The sequence below is a fragment of the Mytilus trossulus genome, chromosome 9 (genome assembly GCF_036588685.1).
Source record: "Mytilus trossulus isolate FHL-02 chromosome 9, PNRI_Mtr1.1.1.hap1, whole genome shotgun sequence".
NCBI lineage: Eukaryota > Metazoa > Mollusca > Bivalvia > Mytilida > Mytilidae > Mytilus > Mytilus trossulus.
The window spans coordinates 38,882,562-38,909,269 of NC_086381.1; the positions used below are offsets into that span (position 1 = coordinate 38,882,562).

At 32.8% G+C, this 26,708-nt stretch overlaps 1 protein-coding gene across 1 annotated transcript in view; it reads left to right on the forward strand.

Annotated features, from left to right (window-relative positions):
- Positions 1-1,324: 1,324 nt before the first annotated feature.
- LOC134684606 (uncharacterized) overlaps positions 1,325-26,708 on the forward strand; it is a 106,672-nt gene continuing 81,288 nt past the window's right edge. Inside the window, exons 1-6 of the mRNA XM_063543905.1 lie at positions 1,325-1,351; positions 1,987-2,067; positions 2,239-3,218; positions 17,332-17,408; positions 19,359-19,535; positions 24,797-24,940. Of these exons, the coding sequence (XP_063399975.1) occupies positions 1,325-1,351; positions 1,987-2,067; positions 2,239-3,218; positions 17,332-17,408; positions 19,359-19,535; positions 24,797-24,940 (1,486 nt within the window). The remainder of the gene's footprint in view (positions 1,352-1,986; positions 2,068-2,238; positions 3,219-17,331; positions 17,409-19,358; positions 19,536-24,796; positions 24,941-26,708) is intronic.

Genomic DNA, 26,708 nt, shown 5'->3' on the forward strand with positions numbered 1-26,708 from the left:
GGCAGGTGTCACCTGACCTTGACCTCATTTTCATGGTTCAGTGGTTATAGTTAAGTTTTTTGTGTTTTGGTCTGTTTTTCTCATACTTTATGCAATAGGTCTACTATATTTGTTGTATGGAATGATTGTAAGGTGTACATGTCTAGCGGGTAGATGTCATCTGACCTTGACCTCATTTTCATGGTTCAGTGGTCAAAGTTAATTTTTTAAGGTTTGGTCTTTTTATCTAATATTATATGCCAAATGTCAACTATATTTGGTGTACTGAAATGAATTATGATCTGAATGTCAGTCCCGCAGGTTTTATTTGACAATAACCTCAATTTAACGGTTCATTGCACAGTGTTAAGTTTTTGTGTTTTGGTCTATTTTTCTTTACCTTTAAGTAATAGGTCAACTATATTTGTTGTATGGAAGCATTGTTAGCTGTACATGTCTGCCTGACATGGTTCATTGGTCTTTGTTTAGCTATCTTGGTTAATGTTAAGTTTATGTGACAGTTGTAATAAAACTTTATTCTTAGGACTATCAACATAATATCAATGATTAGTAAAGAAGGCGAGACATTTCAGTGTGTGCACTCTTGTTACACCTTGCATGCATATCAAAATGAGCAAAAATACAGTTTCTTTACATTTGAACTACTAAGAGCATGACTTATTTGAAATAGGTTTGTATTGATTATGACTTTCCGTGGTTTTATTTAAAAATGTTTTTAATTATTACTTTTATGTCAAAAAAACTACCACAGAGGAAGTTAGAAATAAGCAAAAATAAAAAGGGGCGGATGTTAGTCTGGTCAACAAGGTAACTGTGATTTAAAAACGGTTGAAATTACAATCCAAATTTTCCACACAAACCTCTCTTTAATCAACATTAACATCGTGATAGAATTTCAATATGATCTGTTTGGTAGAACAAAATCAACCTTAAGTCGTTTGCATATTTCAACATTAATCTCAAAATTAGACCTATAAATTGGCATTGAAAAAAAAAACAGTTTTTAGAAAGCTTGTACGAGTTCGCTAGCAACCCTTTGCGGGTTTTTAATTTGATAGGTGACTTTTTGTTAAATATTTATTTGTTTTGAGATTGTTACACAAGTATGACTGATATACCCATTTTATTGCTATGTGACCCATTATAAAATTGAGAATGGAAATGGGGAATGTGTCAAAGAGACAACAACCCGACCAAATAAAAAAACAACAGCAGAAGGTCACCAACAGGTCTTCAATTTAGCGAGAAATTCCCGAACCCGAAGGCGTCCTTCAGCTTCCTATTATGTCTGTTTTGTTCATACATGTACATCGTTTTATATAGAATGGAATTTGATACGACTGTCATACAAGTGAGAAGTTTGGTGCCCTAGAACCAGGTTCAATCCTACATTTTCTTCATTTGAAAATGCCTGTACCAAGTCAGGAATATGACAGTCGTTGTCCATCCGTTTGGTGTGTTTTGTCATTTGATTTTGCCATTTGATAAGGGACTTTCCGTCTTGAATTTTCATCGGAGTTCAGTATTTTAGTTCCATTTGATAGGATAACGTCATTAATTTTCATGGCATCAATTGACAATTGATGTTATGATAATGTACACACAAGCGCAAACGATGCATGGCAGATTTAAAATTTATGATTTAAGTTTTCTCTCAGTTTCATAAGAATGAAGATAACAATATGTATATTAAGCTCCACGGCATCAATTGGTGATTTGAAGATTGCAAATACCCATTACTGGCTCTGCCAACGCCAGTAAAGTTAATTTGCGACCATCCAATTACGAAATGCTGCCGTCGCAGCTTAAAATATAATACAGTTATCTACTGATAAATATCTTTGCATACATTCATTTTGATCCAATCTTTAAGGCTATCTGAACATCTTCCCCAAGTTTACTATACATCAAATAAGACCATTTCAGTGGAACAAATGCAATAAAATAACAGTCTAAAGTTCTAAGTTGTACACTTTTATGTTTCAGATGGTACTTGCTCTTCTCCTGTTCTGCAAGGCCAGTGCTATTCCATATCCAGACATAGATGCCTCATTAGACGAACTAGTTGTATACTATACAAGTTTTTCATTTACAACAAAAGAAGTACTCGGGTTTTTACTAAACATACATCATATAATGCTGAGCGAAAGATAATTTTATAGAATTAAAAAACGTTTGAGATTGCAAAAAAGAGGAGTTGAAAGTGCTATATCTGATATTGTTACAAAAATTTTACAGTTAAGAAATGCAGGATATACCAATATAGGTTATCGATCTTTATGGAATGTACTTCGCTGCCTAGGCGTAAGAGCTTCACAACACACGGTTAGGCTAGTTTTGAAAGCTATTGACGGAGAAGGCGTTTTAAGGAGACAAAGACATAGGCTTACAAGAAGACGATACACTAGTAACGGACCGAGCTTTTGCATCCACGTCGATGGATATGATAAGTTAAAGCCGTTTGGAATATCTGTTCATGGTGGAATCGACGGTTTTTCAAGAAAGATACTTTGGCTGAAGGCTACAAGTTCAAATAAAAATCCCCGTATAGTTGCAGGACATTTTCTTGAGTATTTGAAGACAAGCAAGAGGGTTCCAAGGGTAGTACGCATGGATGCAGGAACTGAAAATGTTATAATTGAACGTATTCAAATAGCTTTGATATCATTTCATGCTGATAGCATGGCAGGACATAGAAGTGTTTCAATAGGAAGATCAACTGCCAACCAAAAGATCGAAATGCTATGGAGTTTTCTGATGCGAAATTTCACAACATTTTGGAGGAATTTGTTTAAAGATATGGTAGATGAAGGTATACTAAACAATGCCGACCCTGTGCATCTTGAATGCATACGGTTTTGTTTCCTACCACTTATTCAGAGACATTTAGACATGTTTCTACAATCATGGAACTCGCACAGAATAAGATCTCAAAGAAATGTTGAATGTCCACATGGTATACCTGACGTTATGTACTACCAACCTTTTATTTACGATAAATATGACTGCTCTTATGAATTGCCGTGTGACATAGTTGTATTGGATTACTTAACTGATATATACGCGGATGCTGTTCTACCTAGAGGCACTAAAGAAGAATTTAGACAATTAATAAATACTCTCACGTTTTTAGATATCGAAGAATTCGATGTCATTGAAACTCCAACACAGGCCAAAGAATTGTTCAACTTATTAACAGGTGTAATATCACAACATTTGTTAAATCGATAAAAAAAATTACAGATTTAACATTTATTATTCATGATAAGTATCTGTTATGTCACCATGTTGTCGAATATATGGACCCGAATATATATTCGCGCATGAGCTATTTGATCTGTTGATGCAAAGAACAACATTGAAGTGCATAATGTGTACATACTAATTTTCTTGTTTTTCGTTGATTATGCTTCCATTTTGTCAGAATCGATATAAATATTGAATGAAAATGTTCTGTTGTATTCAGTATTATAAAAATAGTTAAGAATAACTGCCTACTGTTTCTTTTAACAAGTCTTTCCTATGCCCGAGTCATCATTAATTTGATAACAGTCCGACACATTTAAATATGCCATACTGGTCTATTCCTTCATGATGTAGCTGAGTATCATTCAGTCATTTTTCATATCTGTTACAATAACCAAACACTTTTCCATAAAATTTAACGTGTCATACATAATCAAAATATTAAGAACAATCAAATCTTTTTTGGTGTCAACTCAATCAATCCATTTCATTCTTAATGAACTGGACAGAGTGTAGCTAAACTAAAGAGAAACACAATATACGATGTATCATGTCTGTCGTTCACGTCACTGAGTATAAAAGGGGGCATGGTTTCACATACACCACGATATTTGGAAGGTATCTAACGTCACAGTACCCGAATCGCACCGAGTACCAAAATTGCACCTACTAGTATTCAACAAAAATACTGAGGAAATCTTACTTGTTTTCATTGAGTCTAAACCCTGGGTATTTTTTGGGGTATATGTATGATTTGATACAATACACGTCATTCTACATTGCTGAACATATTTAAATATACAAAAACAGTAAAAATCAACAGATTTGTTTTTAACCGACCCTCATTGTCAATTAAAGATGCAAGTTATGATATAAGACAGACTTAATTGTATATATGTTTTATCCTTTTATTTCATGATCGATGAGATCAATGCGTTCAACGTAACATAGTCATCAAACTTGACTTATTCAGTGAGATGCAAATATCTGTATAGCTGCTTTTCATTCGTCTTTAGAAGATAATGTAAACAGGTAAATGCATGAAAAGTCGAGAAGAAGAGAAACACGTTTGTTTCTCATTACAATGCCGATTGGTTACTAAAGTATTGAAAAACACATCTTTCGAACGTAACAAAAATTAAGAAACCTTTATAGCATCAATTTAAGATATAATGATCATTTCTGATTTGAGTGGGTTTTCATTTTTCTATAGTACGATTTATCTCTGGTTAATTCAACGTCTTTGAATCTATATTGTTTTATGTATGTTGGTATAGATTAGTGCAAGACCAATTATTCAAATGTTTCCTCAACATCGGAATGGTGAATATTCGTGTCAATTCTTTTACATCACTGCACAATAAAACAATACTTTGGTTATATGTAGTCTAAAAAATCTTAAGATTTTGTCATTATCCACTTTCGATTCCAATGTATCTAGGGCATGTTATTGTAGTTACACAATAGATAAAAGTTGGTGTAGAAATAACCTGGCAAATGAAATTCATAGAGTCATATTACTAGTACCTAATGTTGCTTTATTGTTACATATATTTGTCTGTTTAAGCCGTTTTAACTATTTATGTTTTTTTTCAACCTGCACATTACGTCTGCAAGCAGCCATCTATAGACTTATTAAAGAAAACATGTCAAGTTTTACTAGGGAAACAATTGTGGACACAGTTCATAGTGGGTAGATTGTTTGAAGGTTTGCCTGTGTTTTCTGAGAAAAAAGTTCTCTCCTTTATTCAGCATTAAACTGTCCTATGTTCAACTGTAGCAAAGTGACACTCTACCTCTGGCCTTTGTTAGTCTTGTAAGATTTTTAATTTTAGTTTCTTGTGTATAATTCGGAGTTTAGTATGACGTCCATTATCACTGTACTGGTATACATATTTTTAAGGGGCCAGCTGAAGGACGCCTACGGGTGTGGGAGTTTCTCGCTACATTGAAGACCAATTGGTGGCCTTCGGCTGTTGTCTGCTCTATAGTCGGGTTGTTAACGTTTTGACACATTCCCCATTTCCTTTCTCAATTTTACCTGTACCAAACACTACAATTATTAGTGTGTTTTTGTTTCTAATAGTAAGTTTTATTGTTAAAGACTTCACGTAGGAGACGCTAATTGCATGCATTACCAAATGATTCTTATAAAATAACCGAAATTAAATGCCAGTTAAAACCAGAGAGGAGAGTAATATAATACATAAGGTGCTTTTCAGAATGATTTGGTTTAAATGTACGAGATGGTATCTGATAGTATCTGAGAACCTACATGCATGAACTATTTTTGGGAGAAATTGTATTTGCTTATACAGGAAATGAACAAATTATGACCGGAGCGGGTCCCCACTTAGGCATTCAATTGGCCCCCATTCATGAAAATTTCTGGATCTGCCACTGAGTTTGTCAAATTTTTGTTTCACAAAAAATACATTTGCATAATAATGGACTAAGCTTAAAGCAACGCAATTTACTAATAGTTTTACAGAAAGAACTCATGATCAATACAGTGATATAATGAGTACTGGAAATACACGACATTCATGTACATTAATTCTTCCTATTTATACCACTATGATTTAGGTAGCACTTCACAGTTCGATGTGTAGTTTCGCATTTTGATCACTTTTTCAAATATAAGAGCTAGTGTTCAATAAAATTCTTTTTTGGATAGCTGATGATTAAGATGATTAAAATAGCCTTCATAGTGAGCATCAAGAGTATATAATGTATGAAATGTGGCCTGTTTTCTGTATGACAGTCTGTCTTTGCATATCCAGACCAGGCAATGGTTTGTCAATTATTGTAATATATTTTTACAACTTTTTGTTGCACGAACTTTGTGATTAATTTTGCGACAAAAATGGGTCGAGAGACACCCATTTTTTATTTGATCATTGGGTAGATTATTGTCAACAGTTTCTGAAAAGGTATCACTCAAAGGCATTGAACTTCTAGTTTGATTCAAATTTTTGGGGAATATGTGACATTTTCACCCTTCTTTTTGCAAAATGTTACGTAAATAAATGCAAAATGTTCCCATGGATACACAAAACAGGAATTATATTTCTCTCTTTTAACTTTTGAAAATCAAATCTATGAAAGATACATTTGAACATGTATAACACAAACAGTTATGTTAATGTATTTGAAAAATATGAATAGAGGATGATGAAACATTTTGTGGTTCAATTTTAATTAATGTTTTTCTAACTGTACAGTGCTATCTTGACATAAATGTAAAACTACGTGCATCAGAAGTCCAGCAAAAGACATGCACTTATCATATTATATGTTCGTACTATGGATAAACATTCGATTCAAAGCAAGTAATTGTTCAATAGGAAAAATACTGGTCAGTCCAATCGTACTAGTTAATGGGACTTGGTATGGTGACCTGTGTCCTTCTGCAATAAAACCTTTCGGAGTATCAAGTTAAAATAAAGATCAGTGTTGCTTAATTTCAAAGCGGGTTTAAATCACATTACATCATGTTCCATGATTGTGTTCGCTGCCATCTTGTATAGACTTGATTGTAAATAATAAACATATGAAAAGCAATAACTTTCCTTTGCATACCTTTAAAACTCAATCCTTGTCACTAAATAATTGAAAACATGCATTTACTATTACGTTTACCCTCCTCTTTTCCCCTTATACGATTTCAAAGTTGTAACACTTGATTGTTTTGGTTCCCCTTGAGAGTTTGACTGTGTTTTTGGCAATCACACCACATGTTCTACTTGTTTTTGTTATACGTAGACATTATCTAACAACCATATACATCATATACGGAATGCATCTTGCAACCCAAGAAACCAAATACAGAGTGAGACTGTGCCTAACAACCACATACACCCCATACAGACCGTATCTAACAACACAGACACCATATACAGACTTCATCTAATAACCAAAAACACCATATACAGACTGTAACTAACAAACAGTGACACCTTATACAGACTGTATCTAACAAAAATAGACACCATATAAAAACAACTTCTATTTTGTTATACGTTGATAGTATCTAACAACCACAGACACCATATAAAGACTACATCTAACTACCACGGATACCATATAAAGACTACATCTAACAACCACAGACACCATATAAAGACTACATCTAACTACCACGGATACCATAAAAAGACTACATTTAACAACCAAAGACACCTTATAAAGACTACATTTAACAACCAAAGACACCTTATAAAGACTACATCTAACTACCATAGACACCATATACAGACTTTATCTCACTACCACATACACCATATATATACAGACTACATCTGCCTACCACAGATGCCTTATAAAGACTACATCTGCCTACCACAGATGCCTTATAAAGACTACATTTAACAACCACAGACACCATTTATACACAGACTTCTAACTACCACAGACACCATATATAGACTAAATATAACAACAACATATACCATAATATGACTACAATTAACAACCACATTTGGATGGAGAGTTGTCTCATTGGCACTCACACCACATCTTCCTATATCTACATACACCATGTATATATAGACTTTATCTACATACCACAGACACCATATCTATACAGACTTTATCTAACTACCACAGACACCATTTATAGACTACATCTAAAAACTATAGATGTATACCATGTAAAAACTACATCTAACAACCACAGACATCATATAAAAACTAAATCTAACCAAAGACATCATATCTATACAGACTTTATCTAAATACCACAGACACAATATAAAAACTAAATCTAACAATCACAGACAACATATATAGGCTACATCTAACAACAACAGATACCATGTAAAGACAAATCTAACAACCACAGACGTCATATATATACAGACTTTAACTAACTGTCACACCAGCATTATATATACGAAGACTACATCTTACAACCACAGACAACAGGCATATATAGACTACATCTAACAACCACAGACAACATCTTATAACCACAGACACCATATATACAGGCTGCATTTAACAGTCAGACACCATACATACAGACTGCATAAATGTGTTAGTAGAATACCCTGGTGGTTTAGGGAAACATGTACTTCAAGCGCCCCCATAGACTTTTATCTTGTTATTGAGCGAAGGGTTTACAAAAATATTCTCCTCTGAAACTAATAAACCAAATTTACCCAAACTAGGTCACAATCATCATTAGGGTAACTAGTTTAAAAAATGCGTCCGATGACCCGGCCAAACAACCAAGATGGCCGCCATGGATAAAAGTAGAACATTGGAGTAAAATGTTTATTTTGGCTTAATATCTCTGAAACCAGAGAGTTAAATTGTTTATCAGGTGAAGATCTTTCTGCTCTTTATAGTCAATTTTTATCAATTTTCATATTTTTTTGTAAATTTTTACATAATACCTTCCACTGTAATTACTGGGCCAAGTTCATTATAGATAGAGATAATTGTAGCACACAAATGTTCAGTAAAGTAAGATCTACAAACACATGAACATCACCAAACCAACAATTTTGTCATGCATTTATCTGTGTCCATTGTTTAATATGCACATAGAACAAGGTGAGCGACACAGGCTCTTGAGAGCCTCTAGTTTATAGTTAGTTTGGATGGCAGATGCTCATAACAAACATGGTGTCGTTTAGTCTAAATTACATTAATAAATTTATGAATGCGGATATACTAGAATGTGAGTAGTGTTTTTAAATGGTTTTTTTATGGATAAATATAAGACTACACGGAAACAACCAGTTGAGGTATTCTAGGGAAGGGATTATGACTGATGGTGTTTAACTCTACTTTCAACACTATTGTGCTATTTCGTGATAGTCGGTTTAAATATATAGATAAATTCGGAGGATGGGAAAGGGAAGAGGGCGTTATTATTCATTTTAATATGTCGCAAATTATGTCTATTTTTCAGCTCTTACAAGGTAACCATATATGAAATCTCCTATCTCCCAACCTAATAAACGAATAAATTTAAAATGGTTTTCCTCTTTATTAACAAAAGTGTAATTTGATTGACTGCTTTTTGCAAAATTTAACCCCCAGTGAAAAATATGTCATGCTTGTTCAGGAAAACAAGACTTTAAAAGTTAGATTTATAATTTAAAAACAAGGAGATGTGATATATTTCTAATTTAAATATGATGGATTCAAACAATAAAAGGAAACTTTCAAAATGGTTAAACCCGATACAGTAAAGTCGTCTATAAAAGGCTTGACATGAAAAGTGGGAAACAATTTACACACGCAATTGGCCAAATTAAACATAAAAACAGTTACAAAATATTAACTGTGGGTCGAGACAGGAACCACCGACAACCACTAAACTACAGGTTCCTGACTTGTGCCAATACATACAGATACAAGATACAAGGGATTTATAAAAAAAAAGAGAGAGGGAGAAAAATAATCAATCTAAGAAACGTCTGGTATACGTTGTATACTTGCATATAGATCCATGATATACAATAAAAGATTTTATTCAAAGTATTGAAGTACTGAACATCGGATGATCGCAAATTCTTGTGGTTGGTCAAAAGCACATGTCATAGAAGACCATATCTCTATACCTGAAATTGAGGTTAATGTACACAGGAGTTGATAGATAGTCTGAAGTGTGGGAATATATATTAAAATCAAAATCTTGCGATAACTAAGGCGTCTTGTTAGTATGGCGATATATAAGGTGTCTAGAGCAAATCATTGCGATAACTAAGACGTCTTGTTGTTAGATATAGCGAAATATTGCGATAAATAAGGCGTCTTGTTATTTATAGCTAATAATAACGATAAATAAGGCTTCTTCGTTTTAATTATAGCAATGCATTGCTCTAAATATGATGCCTTGTTGTTAGATATAGCGAAACTATTGCGATAAATAAGTCGTCTTATTACATAAAGCAAATTCTTGCGATAATTAAGTCTTCTTACTGTTAAATATAAAAAATCATTGCGCTAAATAAAGTGCCTTGTTGTTAAATATAGCGAAATATTGCGATAAATAAGTCGTCGTATTGCAATATACAAAATATTATCGCGATGATTATCATATATGGTTTAGTTATAAATAATAATACAAGGCAGCTCCAGGCTTCCGTAGATATCTTATTAACTTATAGAGAAATCTTATAAACTAATAGATATATCTTATAAACTTTTAGAGATATCTTATTAACTTATAGAGATATCTTATTTAATTGATTATAAAGATATCTTATTAAATATATAAGATATCTTATTCAATATATAAGATGTCTTCATAAGTTAATAAGATATCTCTTTTAGTTTATAATATATCTCTATTAATAAATAAGATATCTTATAAAGTATGTATTTAAAAGATATCTTTATAAAGAAGTAAGATATCGTATATACTTTATAAGATATCTTACTAATTAATAGAGATATCTTATTAACTTATAGAGATATCTTATAAACTAATAGAGCTATCTTATAAACTAATAGAAATATCTTATTTACTTTCAAATCAAATAAGATATCTTATAAAAATTAAAGATATCTTAATACTTAATAAGATATCTTGTTAAATAAATAAGATATCTTCAAATTTGAATAAATATAAAAACGGCGTGCCATAAGTATTCACCTCAGAAGCTAACAAAACCTTTAAATAACTTATTAAGAAGGGATATAGTTACGATACTGTTGTCAAGTAATTAAAGATTGCATATTTTGGCGTTAATATTGATTCACTTATAGGGTCTTTGCATCGGAACTAAACACATTTATTTGAAAACCAGTTGTTAGCATGAAACGGGTTATGTTCTTCTCATATATGTTATGATGGTATCATACTAAACCCCTCACAGGGAGGATTGTGCCTGATATTCATATGATTAAAACATAATTTTTCAATCAGTTTAATTGAAGTCTGGAGCTGGTATGTCAGTTTATTGCTAGTAGTCTGATGTTATTTATGTATTATTGTCATTTTGTTCATTTTCTTTGGTTAAATCTTCTGACATTAGACTCGGAATTCTCTTGGACTGAATTTCAATGTGCGTATTGTTATGCGTTTACTTTTCTGCATTGGCTAGAGAAATAGAGGAGAGGGTTGAGATATCACAAACATGTTTAACCCCGCCGCATTTTTGTGCCTGTCCCAAGTCAGGAGCCTCTGGCCTTTGTTAGTCTTGTTTATTTTAACTTTTCATGTGTACAATTTAGAGTTTAGTATGGCGTTCATTATGAACTAGTATACATTTGTTTAGGGGCCAGCTGAAGGACGCCTCCGGGTGCAGGAATTTCTCGTTGCACTGATGACCTGTTGGTGACATTCTGCTGTTGTCTGCTCTATGGTCAGGTTGTTGACTCTTTGGCACATTCACCATTTTCATTCTTAATTTTATTATCGTTGAAATGCAAAGGGTCTAAGACCCATCACAAAAGTACTAATTTGGTCATTCAATATGGTGCTCATTAAAAACATATGTACATGTGAAATTAAAATTAAATGTTTGTTGCGTGACTACTCTGTTAAATAAAATGTTAGGCTGTCCTTGAATGATGAAACTGCTAAAAAAAATGTTACATTATGTTAGTGCGGAATTTGCAATAAAATTAAAAATAAAATGGAAAAATTCTTGGAAGATATGTTATATATTAAATGACAAGTATAAAACAAAATCAATACCATACCCATTTTTAAAGCGATCACGTTGCAGTTAAAACAAAAAGCAGACTTTCACTACACAGAAATTTCATTTTCGCTGCATTTAATTTTTAATTTTAAATGCGAATCCATTGTAATAAGCGAATGGTTGAACTAATAAGACAGAAATTAATTAATTAAATTACCGAACAGTTACTTCATAGACAATTAAAAAGGTCTTCATCTGAAATTTGAGAACAATTTAAGTTTACTTTCGTTGACTAAGTTAAAATTTGATTCTTAAATAGTCGATTTATGAATGGGAACTTATTTAGGGCATACGTTTCTTTAGTATGCGTTTAAGTTAAGAAATGGATAAGAAACTAATTTCTGTTATTTTTATTTTTTTTCTTGTTTTAGTGGATTTTTCTTTGGCTAATTTTTGGTGGCTACGCGAAGGAGGGTAGGTTTATTTTATACATTTATAGATGTGTTTTCTTTTATAACTGAATAGACATGTTTATTTTTTATTTTTATTTAACTTGGTTCAAGCCACAGATTGGTGATCCCATTTTTTTCTGTTTATTTAATAAACAGAAGACGAAAAAACCCAGAACATTCAGTATAATAAATTTATTTCTCGAAAAGTCTATATTTTACAGACAATTGTCAACCTTGGCTTCGCCTCAGTTTACAACGTTTTCTAGGGATAACAATTTGCTCTATACTCCTCTCAGCTATATTTGTTTATTATTTAACAGTCCATCTTTATTTAGTCTCTTAAAAAGTATCGGTATTGGTTACCATGAAGAAAAGCATGCACAAGTGTTTTTCTTTTTAATTTAAGAAATCACGTAAAAAAGAGTTATTGGACTTCAGAACGAAAGACCTACGTGCGGTGTAAGAATTTATGGAGTTGGGGTCGATGTACCAAATATAGGTAAATATAAGATATATAAAAGCAAAACAAACTACGCACATTTTACAAGTTAAAAAAGGAATACAAACCTGAGACTTATACATTGTTAAATATCTCAAAACAATATATTAGACAGTTATGTAAATTAAGAATTTCTAACCACAGTTTACACATTGAAAAAGGCAGATATAATAATACGCCTTTGGACCAAAGAATATGTAAACATTGTATTGATAACAAAATTGAAGATGAGTTTCATTTTATATGACACAACTTTTCACAAGAAACGAAATGACTCAGAAAGTAACAACTATAGGTCAACGCACGGCATTCAACAATAAACAAAGCCCAAACTGCACTTCTGCTGTTGTGTTTTTTTATTTTGGTCGGGTTGTTGTCTCTTTGACACATTCCCCATTTCCATTCTCAATTTTATAGTCAGATAAAAGGCCACGAACTTACAAATGTAAAACAATTCAACTATATTTTATATTGTGTGTAAATATAAAAAAAGAAGATGTGGTAAAATTCAAATTCAGGAACATACATGTTGTTAGATATACTGTTCCCAGATAAAGGCAATCGTGTTCTTATGTCATTACATAGTTTTTTCCACTTATATTTTCAAATATTACTGTATCATCCGTTTGCTTTTGTTTCCTGGAATGTCACGGTTTTTAAAAGGGTATATGTTATATTGCATTTTATTGAAAAAAATGGTCTATATAATTATCAAGAAGAGAAACATTCGATTTAGACTACATAAGGATTTTAAAATAGTTCAAGTTTTATATCTATATTTAGTTTACGATAACTTGAAGTGTATATTTATTAATTATGAGTGATAATATAGATGTCTATGCTCCCAAAATAAGTGCATAGCCAAGCATATATAAAATATCGTAATTATATTAAGTATAGGTCAGTATTATTAGAGAAAGAAAGCTACCGTTCATTGTTTGCATTGGTTTTCGTCTCGTTTTTACCTGGGACTAGTATTTTCTCATTGTATTTTTTACGGTTTATTTTTAAATATTTTGCTCTATATCTTAATATAATTACGATATTTTATATATGCTTGGCTATAGACGGTTTTTGCAGTAAAGTTCCGAAAATCTTTTCTTCCAACTATATTTGATCATATTTACTTCCGATAAGTTCAATTTCAGTGAGCTGCCTCAGCATAATTAAACATATAATAGCATTAATGATAAGGGATTTCAGTTCAGTTGATCTATTATATATATTCTGACATCAGAGTCGGACTTCTCTTGATCTGAATTATAATGTGAGTATTGTTATGCGTCTACTTTTCTACATTGGCTAGAGGTATAGGGGGAGGGTTAAGATCTCACAAACCATCGGCGGATCCAGAACTTTTCATAAAAGGGGTGGGGCGGACTGACCGCTACAAAGCCGGGGTGGGGGCTCCAGTCATGCTTCAGTGATTATCTATGTAATCAACCAAGGATTTGTATAGTACTATCAGAGACATATAATACAATTGTATTATATGTCTCTGGTACTATACTATACAAATCCTTGAACCAACCAAAATTTTCACACAAAAGGTGGCCCCGCCCTCCTGCGGATCAGCCGTGGACAAGCCTATGTAAATATGTTTAACCTCGCCGCATTTTGCGCCTGTCCCAAGTCAGGAGCCTCTGGCCTTTGTTAGTCTTGGTATTATTTCTAATTTTAGTTTCTTGTGTAATTTGGAGTTCATTATCACTGAACTAGTATATATTTGTTTAGAGGCCAGCCGAAGGACGTCTCCGGGTGCGGGAATTTCTCCGACTACATTGATGACCTCAGTGCTGGTGACCTTCTGCTGTTGTCTTTTCTATGGTCGGGTTATTGTCTCTTTGACACATTCCCATTTCCATTCTCAATTTTATTTGTACGCGTACGGTCCAAATACTCATATGATCTGGAACATAAACACAAAAGACGAGTTTCTTTCCCCTACACTTCTCGATCACACTTGTAAACTGTGACAGATTTAAAGTTGCACAGACAATATTTAATTATATTTACTATTGGTATGCACACACACACACACACATTTCATTGTTTATCAACCACAGACATGATTGTATAAAAAATTGTCTATTTGCCTATAAAGTCGCCGTCACGTAAAATTGGCACCATTTTTTTTTGTAAAAAAAAATTTAAATATCAGCCGCTTTTACTAAAGATTCTAAACTTCAAGAGGATATTCCAACTGAAGTGAGAGAGCCGGTGGGTGTCAATGAGAACGGACGTGAAATTTCTGCAGAGAAAATCCATGAACATCATCCAAATTAGTCTTCTAAATTGCTTTCTTGGATGCATTTTATCATTCATAGATTATAAACTTTCAATTTCGGTCATTATTTTCTTGTTGAGGAAAACCTCTGCAGATATTTTCAGGTATGTTTGAGACATGTGCTCTGCCCATATGGGAGCCATTAGTAGTTTCCATTGGAAACTATCAGACCTATCATTTGAAGTCTGAGAGTTCTTGCTGTTCTCCTAATGGTGCGGTAGTTCCTTTCCGAGATCCTTTTCAGTAGGATTTTCGGCTTTCCTCTACCTTGATACAGCAGGGCATTTGGTAGTGTCGGTTTTGATAGATTTTGTCCTAACCGATTCCTCGTTATTACCGTAGAGGTATTTTGCCAAGGCATTTGTGGGGCATCCAGGGGTGACCCTCTCCCATTTAAAAAACACAAGTGACACAGCTATTTAAAAAAAAGGATATTTGATACATAGAAAAAATACACTTTTTATACTTTGAGGACTGAGCGAATCAGGTGAGTGTGTGAGTTCGTATGTTTTATTTTGTTATATTTTATGTTTAGGGATGGTTAACTTTCTGGTAATAAGACCCGTCACGGCCTGGCTGGGGAATTGGGTAGGCAAATGCTCACATTAATCTGTACCGATACAGGCTCCAAATGCTTCCTTTATACGCCATAATATATGGTGGTGATCCTTATATAGGATGCTTATACGGAGACAAGAAGAAGTGGTTCATCTGATAAAGGTGGAAAGTACAGAATAGACACTAGATGCGGTTTTTCATTTAGCGGAAGTAAAATCCTGTCCAAATATGCACTACTGTCCTACCTTTAATTGTGTTTGTATTGTACAATCCTGACCTTTATTTTGGGGCCCTTTATAGCTTGTTGTTCGGTGTGAGCCAAGGCTCCGTGTTGAAGGCCGTACTTTAACCTATAATGGTTTAATTTTTGAATTGTTGTTTGGATGGAGAGTTGTCTCATTGGCACTCACACCACATCTTCCTATATCTTCACATTTTTCAAGATTATTTACATTGTAAAACCGCCATCTTGGTTTCTATGAGGATCCCCTATTCCCAAACATTCATTACTCTTTGGTAATATCATTGTCATAGATTATACAATTTCCCACGCTTTCTACAAAGATGACGAAAAGCTCAGAAAATTATATTTGCGAGGTACAATGTACATGTATGATTATGTTTATAGTTCTGGTTCATATGCCATGGATCGACTTTTGGCTCAAATTAGATTTTGCAGTTAACCTTTTTCCACCACTGCCTCTGCCACCACCCACATAGTAGCTGTTATGATAATGAGTAACTTATTCACCTGCCACCGCCACCACTGCCTCTGCCACCATCCACATAGAAGCTGTTTTAATTAATGAGTAACTTATTCACCTTCCACCTGGCACCCACATAGAAGCTGTTATAATAATTGAGTAACTTATTTTCTTTCCTGATTATTTTCTTTCAGACCTCTGCATCATTCTGAGCTAATTTGTGATGATATTATTTTCTTTCAGGACTGTGCATCATTCTGAGCTAGCTTGTGATAATATTATTTTCTTTCAGGACTGCGCATCATTCTGAGCTTAGTTTGCGATGATATTATTGTCTTTCAGGACTGTGCATCATTCTGCGCTAGTTTGTGATGATATTATTTTCTTTCAGGACTGTGCATCATTCTGAGCTAGCTTGTGATAATATTATTTTCTTTCAGGACTGTGCATCATTCTGAGCTAGCTTGTGATAATATTATTTTTTTTCAGGACTGTGCATCATTCTGAGCTTAGTTTGCGATGATATTATTGTCTTTCAGGACTGTGCATCATTCTGCGCTAGTTTGTGATGATATTATTTTATTTCAGGACTGTGCATCATTCTGAGCTAGCTTGTGATAATATTATTTTCTTTCAGGACTGTGCATCATTCTGAGCTAGTTTGTGATGATATTATTTTCTTTCTGGACTGCGCATCATTCTGAGCTAGCTTGTGATGATATTATTTTTTTTCAGGACTGTGCATCATTCTGAGCTAGCTTGTAATGATATTATTTTTTTCAGGACTGTGCATCATTCTGAGCTAGCTTGTAATGATATTAATTTTTTTCAGAACTGTGCATCATTCTGAGCTAGCTTGTGATGATATTATTTTCTTTCAGGACTGTGCATCATTCTGCCCTAGCTTGTGATGATATGATTTTCTTTTAGGACTGTACATCATTCTGCCCTAGCTTGTGATGATATTATTTTCTTTCAGGACTAAGCATCATTCTGCCCTAGCTTGTGATGATGGATGGATTTACAAATCTTACGCTGATAAAGACTGTAGCTATGGTAGGTCTTTTTTTAATAGATATCTATTTTTACTGTCCTAGTTAGATTTTTTTTATATGTTTTTGATTTGTTTTTTTTTAAAGAGATTATGAGGGTTTTTGGTAGTCCATCTAGCTATGTATCTTTTAAACATGAGCAAAGTAGTTATCTAGTATACCTTTGATAAGAAGATGTGGTATGATTGCCAATGAGACATTTCTTCACAAGATTCAGAATGACACAGAAATTAACAATTATAGGTCACTGCATGGCCTTCAACAATGAACGAAGTCCACACCCCATAGATAGCTATAACAGACCCAGAAATGACAAATGTAAAATAATTCAAACAAGAAAACTAACAGCCTTTTAGTTTGATTTTGTTTAATTAAGATTGTCAGCGGTTTAAAACATTGGCAATTCTTATATATTGCTTTGGACATGATGAGGGGAGAATGGGGTCTGCTCTCTCTTTCTGTATGTTTCCTTATTTAGTCTTGAAAGATAATTTTCATTTTATTTTGTGTTAGTTTTATATGAATTATAATCTATAGAAAGAAACTTTAAAAGCAGTTTTTCTTTGGCAAAGTTAAAACTAAATTTTTGTTACAAATAAGTCAAAATGGCTGAAATAGTCAGTCAGCCCTTATGGGAATTCTTGCCTGTGCATTTTGATGTTAATCAATATTTAGAGTTTTTACAGAATCTGGAATAGATACAGAGAAATTTTGAATGGGAACAAATGTTATTTTGAAGAACATTAAAATCATTTTGCCATTTAATTTTTCTTTTTATCAATAAGAATGTCTGCAAGAAAAATTCAAAGTGGGCAAAAATTGTTTTTCAAGGGCAAATAAGAGATCTATATTTTAATTAAAATTGTTATTGAACAATGTGAGCAAACAAACAAACACACACACAATATATAATGAAAAAATACAGAAATAAATGTCAAAGAAAACAAAACATATAGTTCAATATGTTTGAATAAGAACATTGAAGTGCATATTTACAAGGGGGGGGGGGTCTGTATCAAATGAAAACATTCTTATTTTATTACATTGAATGACGCAGTAAAAATGTTTTCATATATTCTTCTTGCAAAGTTCAGATTTTCCTATAAACTTAGAACAATAAAATTGCATAAAACATACCAGTACATTGAACCAACTATTAGGAAACTATCAAATTATGATTTATAGTTTTTATATTTGACATGAATAGTTATTTATGATGATATTAAATTACAAATAAAAAAAGATTGTGCATATTAAAGTATTGTCCATAACAAAGTGTAGGTAGACTAAGTTCACTTATTTTGCTTGATAAGAAAAGAACAATTGATTATCAGACAAATTAAAACAATAAAGTAGCAAGTTAAGTGGATAATTCACAATTCAAAAACTTTTAAAGGCTTGCTTTTTCTAAAGCATTATTGTTAATTCTGTCAATTAATTAAACTTTAGAAAGTTCATTTACTGTGTCATTTCACATAATATAATATGATACGATTTAGAATTATACACAAAAATGAACAAATGAGGACAGAATTAGGATTAACATTTTATAGGAAACCTTTGATTCATTACATTTCCTTCTTCGTTAAGAACTTTTGAATTACATTCCTTTAAAGTATTATGTTTCATTTAAAGATTTGAATTCCTTAAAAGGGGTATTAGTTGCAATTTAGTAAATAGGATTTCTTTTATTTGAGTTTGAAACATTTATAAAAGGGGAATATTAAAATAATGTTTTGCTATTAACAGTCTGCTCAATTCAAGATAAAAAAAACATAGGTGCAAATGTATTATTGGCTTGCAAGTTAATAATTCAACAGCAACACAGGTTCAGACCTAGTATTGGTATTGTTTTAAAATTCTTTGTCAATTTTATAATAACAGTGATGTGTACATTTGTATAATATTCTGTTACAATGATTGAAATTTTTTCTTGGAATTTATATATTTTTAGCAATATGTGATGGAAAAACTAATTTCAATGGAGCTTGTAATATCTATTATTCTGACGACCAAATAATAACAAGAAGTCATAGTTCACCACAGAGGTCAAGTGGAGGAAGCTGTACCAGTCCAAACAACTGCATAAACTGTAATGATGGATTTTACTCTGATGGCCCTAATTGTAGAAGTAGGTTTTTCTGAACTCGTATTGGAAAATTATATTTAAAGAGGGGGGGGGTTCTAACCCCTGAAGCCCTCCCACCTGTATCCACCACTGCTTATTGGTCAATTATACTATAAGTGAATATTATTTTTTAGTAATTTCATCTATTATGTTCTTGTTCCTGAACTCAAACGAACATAGTTTCTTGTGTACAATTTGGAAATTAGTATGGTGTTCATTATCACTGAACTAGTATATATTTTGCTTATAGCTGAAGGACGCCTCTGGGTGCGGGAATTTCTCGCTACATTGAAGGCCTGTTGATGACATTCTGCTGTAGTTTTTTTCTACGGTCTGGTTGTTGTCTCTTTGACACATTCTCCATTTCCATTCTCAATTTTATAAAATATTTATAAATAAAAAGAACAATCACTTTTTGTGATATCAGCTCGCCTGGACAGTACAGTTAAGCATGTTTATTTATTTTATTGACAATCATAAGAATACTTGTCTGCACGCCCTTAGACGCTGCTTCAAGATATCATTTTCCAACTATACACAATCTACAAAAGAAATAATATCTTTGTTAACAATCTTTTCAGGCATGTAGAATCTTAAAAAAAAGCATCCACATCAATCATTAGCATAAATACAATATTGACAAAATAGCAAGTGGGTGGGTTGGTGGGATCAAATGACCAGACTGGACTGTCCGAAATTCAAGCGTCAAATAACACAGATTGATCGTTACAATTCTTACAGCTTATATAATATTAGCTAGTGAAATAATCATTACTCTAGAGTATACCTTAAACCAGTATATCTAGACAAATGTCACAACAAATTCATGTGTTCTTTATAAGCTTGATAAAATGATAAATACATTGTGTGAACCAAGATATCTTTGTATATAAGTCACAACCTGTGTGTCATAGGATCTTTATTTTCTTTTTTTGCTCACCTGGCCCAAAGGGCCAAGTGAACTTTTCTCATCACTTTGCGTCAGTTGTACATCGTCATCTTTGTCATCATCGTCGTCCGGCGTAGTATGTTAACTTTTACAAAAATCTTCTCTAAAATTACTGGGCCAAATTAAATCAAACTTGGCCACAATCATTATTGGGGTATCTAGTTTAAAAAATGTGTCTGGTGACTCGGCTTACCAACCAAGATGGCCACCAAGGCTAAAAATAGAACATAGGGGTAAAATGCAGTTTTTGGCTTATAACTCAAAAACCAAAGCATTTAGAGCAAATCTGATATGGCTCACATTGTTGATCAGGTTAATATCTATCTTATCAGGTCAATTTCTATCTGCCCTGCAGTTTTCAAATAAATGGGACAACCCTTTGTGGGGTTGCTGCCCCTGAATTGGTTATTTTAGGGAAATTTTGGTGTTTTTGGTTATTATCTTGAATATTATTATAGATAGAGATAAACTATAAATAGAGATTAATACATGGCCTTTTCCATATCAGCTTGTGTATCATCCCGAGACGGAGTCGAGGCGCTGATATGGGTCGAGGGATGATACCCAGGCTAATATGGAGAAGGCCATGTATTAATCGCTTTATCATAAACTTCCAACAATAGTTTTATGTAAGACAAATAAACAAATGGCATTATGCAACAACTAAAACAGTCAAAAACTTTATAAAGATTTTAGATTATGAATCAAATATACTATAATTGTCCACCAAATGCATCACTACCTCCATATATATGTATGGTAACATTTCCTATAGAGACATTTTGAAACATTGAAAATTGGAAGAGTTTTATGATCATTATTATTCCAAGTTTGTTGTACACAGCTAATTTTGCATAGGTACTTTTTTCTGTACTAAAAATCTGTAGTACTGAACATCTACTGTTAATATTCAGTACTATTTTGTAACTTTAAAATTATTGTAATGTTTAGGTACCTGTATTTTACAGTACTACAGTTTGTACTTGAAATTTAGGGATTACAGATTTTTGGTTACTACTGTTAATTAGTTTTCAGCATTTTGAAAGTTTTTCTATTTCAAATCTCTAAAAACTATGATTTTCAAACATGGAATACTGTATTATTTCTGTACCAAATTATTTAATACAAACAAAGTACTGTAAAATACAAGTACCTAAATATTACAATAATTTTAAAGTAAAGAAACAGTACTAAATATTAAAAGTAAAGAAACAGTACTAAATATTAAAAGTAAATTTCCAGTACTAAATATTAAAAGTAAATTTCCAGTACTACATATTTTTAGTACAGCAATAGTACCTATGCAAAATTAGCTGTGTACTATAAAATGATTCATAATTGCCAATGGCATTTGTTAGCAAGTACTTTTAAAACTATCCCTACAAAAGTTCACGTAAATTTTGACGTCCTCATAAAAAATATCTGACGTCACAATGAAAAAGTAAACAACCGATACCGGAAAAACTGGAAGTAACATGCATGAGAAGCACTGTTATGGGTTTTTGCACGAGACGCCCCTGATATGGGTTATTAGACCGGGCTGATATGGGTTATCAGCCTGGGTGGGAAATTATTGCTAAGTATATGATAAACTGCATAATGTTCAGCAAAGTAAGGTTTACAAATAAGTGAATATGACTGAAGTGGTGAGTTGACCACTTAAGGAGTTATTGCCCTTTATAGTCAATTTTTTAACTATTTTTAGCTCACCTGGCCCTTGGGCCAAGTGAGCTTTTCCCATCACTTTGCTTCTGTCATCGTCTGTCTTCCCCCGTCGTTAACTTTTACAAAAATCTTCTCCTCTGAAACAACAGGGCCAAATTATATTAAACTTGGCCACAATCAATATTGGGGTATCTAGTTTAAAAAATGTTGTTCATCAGGTCAAGATCTATCTACCCTGAAATTTTCAGATGAATCGGACAACCCATTGCTGGGTTGCTGCCCCTGAATGTGATAATTTTAAGGAAATTTTGCTGATTTTTGTTATTATCTTGAAAGTTATTATAGATAGAAATAAACTGAAAACAGCAATAATGTTCAGCAAAGTAAGATTTACAAATAAGTCAACATGACCAAAATGGTCAGTTGACCCCTTTAGGAGTTATTGCCCTTTAAAGTCAATTTTTAACCCTTTTTCGTAAATTTTATATATCTTTTACAAAAATTTTCTCCTCTGGAACTACTGGGCCAAATTAATCCGAAACTTAGCCACAATCATCTCTGAGGTATCTAGTTGAAAAAATGTGTGGCGTGACCCGCCAAACCAACCAAGATGGTTGCCATGGCTAAAAATAGAACATAGATGTGAAATGCAGCTTTTGGCTTACAACTCAAAAACCAAAGCATTTAGAGCAAATCTGACATGAGGGTAAAGTTGTTTATCAGGTCAATATCTATCTGCCCTGAAATTTTCAGATGAATCAGAGAACCCGTTGTTGGGTTGCTGTCCCTGAATTGGTAATTTTAAGGAAATTTTGCTGTTTTTTGTTATTATCTTGAATATTATCATAGATAGAGATAAACTGTTAACAGCAATACTGTTCAGCAAAGTAAGATTTACAAATAATTCAACATGACCAAAATGGTCAATTGCCCCCCTAAGGAGTTATTGTCCTTTATAGTCAATTTAAAACAATTTTCATAAATATTGTAAATTTTTACTACTGGTAACATTTCCACAGAAACTACTGGGCCAAGTTCTTTATAGATAGTGATAATTGTAAGCAGCAAGAATGTTCAGTAAAGTAAGATGTACAAACATAACACCATCACCAAAACATCATTTTGTCATGAATCCATCTGCTTCCTTTGTTTAATATTCACATAGACCAAGGTGAGCGACACAGTTTGGTTATTATCTTGAATATTATTATAGATAAAGATAAACTGTAAAAAGCAATAAGGTTCAGCATAGTCAGATTTACAAATAAGTCAACATGAAAGAAATGGTCAATCGACCCCCTAAGAAGTTATTGTGCTTAATAGTCAATTTTAACAATTTTAATAAAATTTGTAAATTTTTACTAACATTTTCCACTGAAACTGCTAGGTCAAGTTCATTATAGATAGAGATAATTGTAAGCAGCAAGAATGTTCAGTAAAGTAAGATGTACAAATACATCACCATCACCAAAACACATTTTTGTCATGAATATATCTGCTTCCTTTGTTTGATATTTACATAGACCAAGGTGAACGACACAGGCTCTTTAGAGCCTCTAGTTCATAAATCTTAGTAATCTTTTACAAAAATCTTCTTCTCTGAAACTACTGGGCCAAATTAAACCAAACTTGGCCACAATCATAATTGGGGTATCTAGTTTTAAAAATGTTTCTGGCAACATGGCCATTCAACCAAGATGGCTGCCACAGTAAAAATGGAACATAGGGGTAAAATGCAGTTTTTGGCTTATAACTCAATATTAAAGCATTTAGAGCAAATCTGACGGGATTATTTATTTATCAGGTCAAGATCTTTCTGCCCTGAAATTTTCAGATGGATCGGACAACTGGTTGTTGGCTTGCTGCCCCTGAATTGGTAATTTAAAGGAAATTTTGCTGTTTTTTGTTATTATCTTGAATATTTTTATAGATAGAGATAAACTGTAAACAGCAATAATGCACAGTTGAGTAAGACCTTAGGTTAAGTTGACATGACCAAAATGTTCAATTGACCCCCTAAGGAGTTATTGTCCTTTATAGTCAATTTTTTACAATTTTCCTTAAAATTTGTAAATTTTTACTAATATTTTCCACTGAAACTACTTGGCCAAGTTCATTGTAGATAGTGATAATTGTTAGCAGCAAGAATGTTCAGTAAAGTAAGATGTACAAACGCATCACCATTCTAAAACACAATTTTGTCATGAATCCATCTTCTTCCTTTGTTTAATATTTACATAGAACAAGGTGAGCGACACAGGCTCTTTAGAGCCTCTAGTTTTAATGACATACCGGTAACTGAATCCTGGTGCTGTATTTTTGATGGTACTCTTAGGTATCTTCTGTTATTTATACCCACAGCTACAGAACATTTTTCATACCTGTTATATTTATTTAAGAAATGTTTCAAGAATAGAACACAATCATAAAATTGATGTGTGGTGTGCCTTAATTTGCACCTGTATGAAAATGGACACATCATATTATCATGTGAACCTGTTATTCAATGGAACCTATGCATTCAAATAACGGTACTTGTCATTTGTAACCCATGCATTAAAGGAAAAGCCACTTTGATTGAGTATAAATTCTTTCTTATTTATCCGGTTCATAACTAGATAATTATTATTTTTCTGTCTGACAATTCCAGTTTGTTCTAAGATCAGTAACTGTAACCACAGACGATGTACGACGGCCACAAACCAGAAATGCATGTATTGTGAAGGAGACGTGGCATCCAGACCTTATTGGAGAGCCTATACTCCAGAGATAGATGATGCCATTTCTTGTCAAAGTTTGTATATAAAGTTTTTAGTTTCATCAGATCTATAGTGATAACTTTGCATTATTTATGGATATATAGTAGTTTTTTTTCTGTTTACTTTTTTAGTCTTTGTCTCCATCAGAATTATTGCTCTTTTTTTTGCTACACAAAATATAGGACATTGATCATAACATTCTATACATCTTATCCATGAACATTTCCACTAATTTTTTGATGTTATATATGCTTAGGCCACACCAATTTAATTTCTTGTTCTACGGATTTTTGGACTCCAAAAATTGGGGCGAGCGAGCGATTTGAAAATTTTAATAAAAAAATATTTATTTTGCAAATTTTTGAGGCGAAGCTTAAAAAGTAAAGGCGAGCGATTATATTTTTTTTTTGTAAACATAAAGTAGTAGGTTTTTACTACATTAAAACTTGATTTATCACTTGTACCTTGACATTTCTTTAATTTATGAAGTATTTTTTCCCTGTTCAACAAGAAATAATTGAATATTTAAATCTGGTCTATGTATGTGTGACTGACAATGAGACAATTCTCCATCCAATTCATAATCAGGTTTAGAACAACCCCTTAATGTTATGAATATCCCTTTTATGAGGGGTCAAAATATTAAAGTTGTAATATATTTTTTTTGTAAAAACAATTTAAGTACAAAAGGGCTTATATTTTCCCAAAGAACTATAATATTTGGTATTAAATGGTCAAAACATGTCCAAGAATTTTGTTATATTCCTGGACTTTAACCTTGTTAACACATTTATACTTTTAACAGTTTAATATTATTCAAAATAAGTGGACCCATCCCTCTTTTAGAAAAGTTGTTTAAAATATAATGTATTTCTTCTTTTTTTGAGAAAAACATTCTAAGTTGTCAAATGTTTTGTATAGTAGCACTGTACAAATTCTTAGTATTTCTATTTTCTTTTCTACAACAGACTTAACAGTAAACATGGTAAAATGACCCCTTCAAGGCCCTTGTCTGAGGGAGGGTTGGTCCCAACCTAATAATAACAAACATAGGTCAAAGTACGGCCTTTTGCACAGTGCTTTGATCAAGACCAACCAGCAAGCTTTAAGGGACCACAACTTAGTATTGTACACAATTCGAACAGGAAAACCAACGATCTAAATTATATTTCCAAACGGGAAAATACCAATGAAACACATCAACAAACGATAACTGCTGAACGACAGGTATCTGAATCAACCAGGACAGGTGCACAAACCTGCAGCGGGTATGACCGTCACAATACATTATAATTGCAGTTGAAGGCAAATCCTTCAGAAGTTCTTTGTACTTTATTTAAACAACAAACATTTTTTTGTATAGGGAATATAAGTTAGGGGGAAAGAAACGAACGTTTTGTTCTGTACTGGTATTTCTATTTATATCGGAGCACTCCCGCTTGGAATAAATTGGTTTCATGCTGAAACAAATATTCTCTCAGATATTTACAGTGTTGTGGGGTGCTGATAGGTTTAAAATCGTTATATAATCGCTAGACTGTGATTTTAAAAAAACAAATGTTGAGATCTTTAGATATTTACAAAAAAAAAACGGTGCAGGAAATGGACATGATTTCAATTCCGGATGCGGGAAGCGGGAATAAAATAAAAATAAAAATAAATTGTTTTGAAAAAAATAGGTGCGGGCGGGTCCGTCGAACAAGGAATCAAATTGGTGTGGCCTTAGATACTCAAGGCACGAAATGATGATACACATGTCAAGAAAATTAAATAACTATTGCAAGGTGCAGGAATCAATATCCG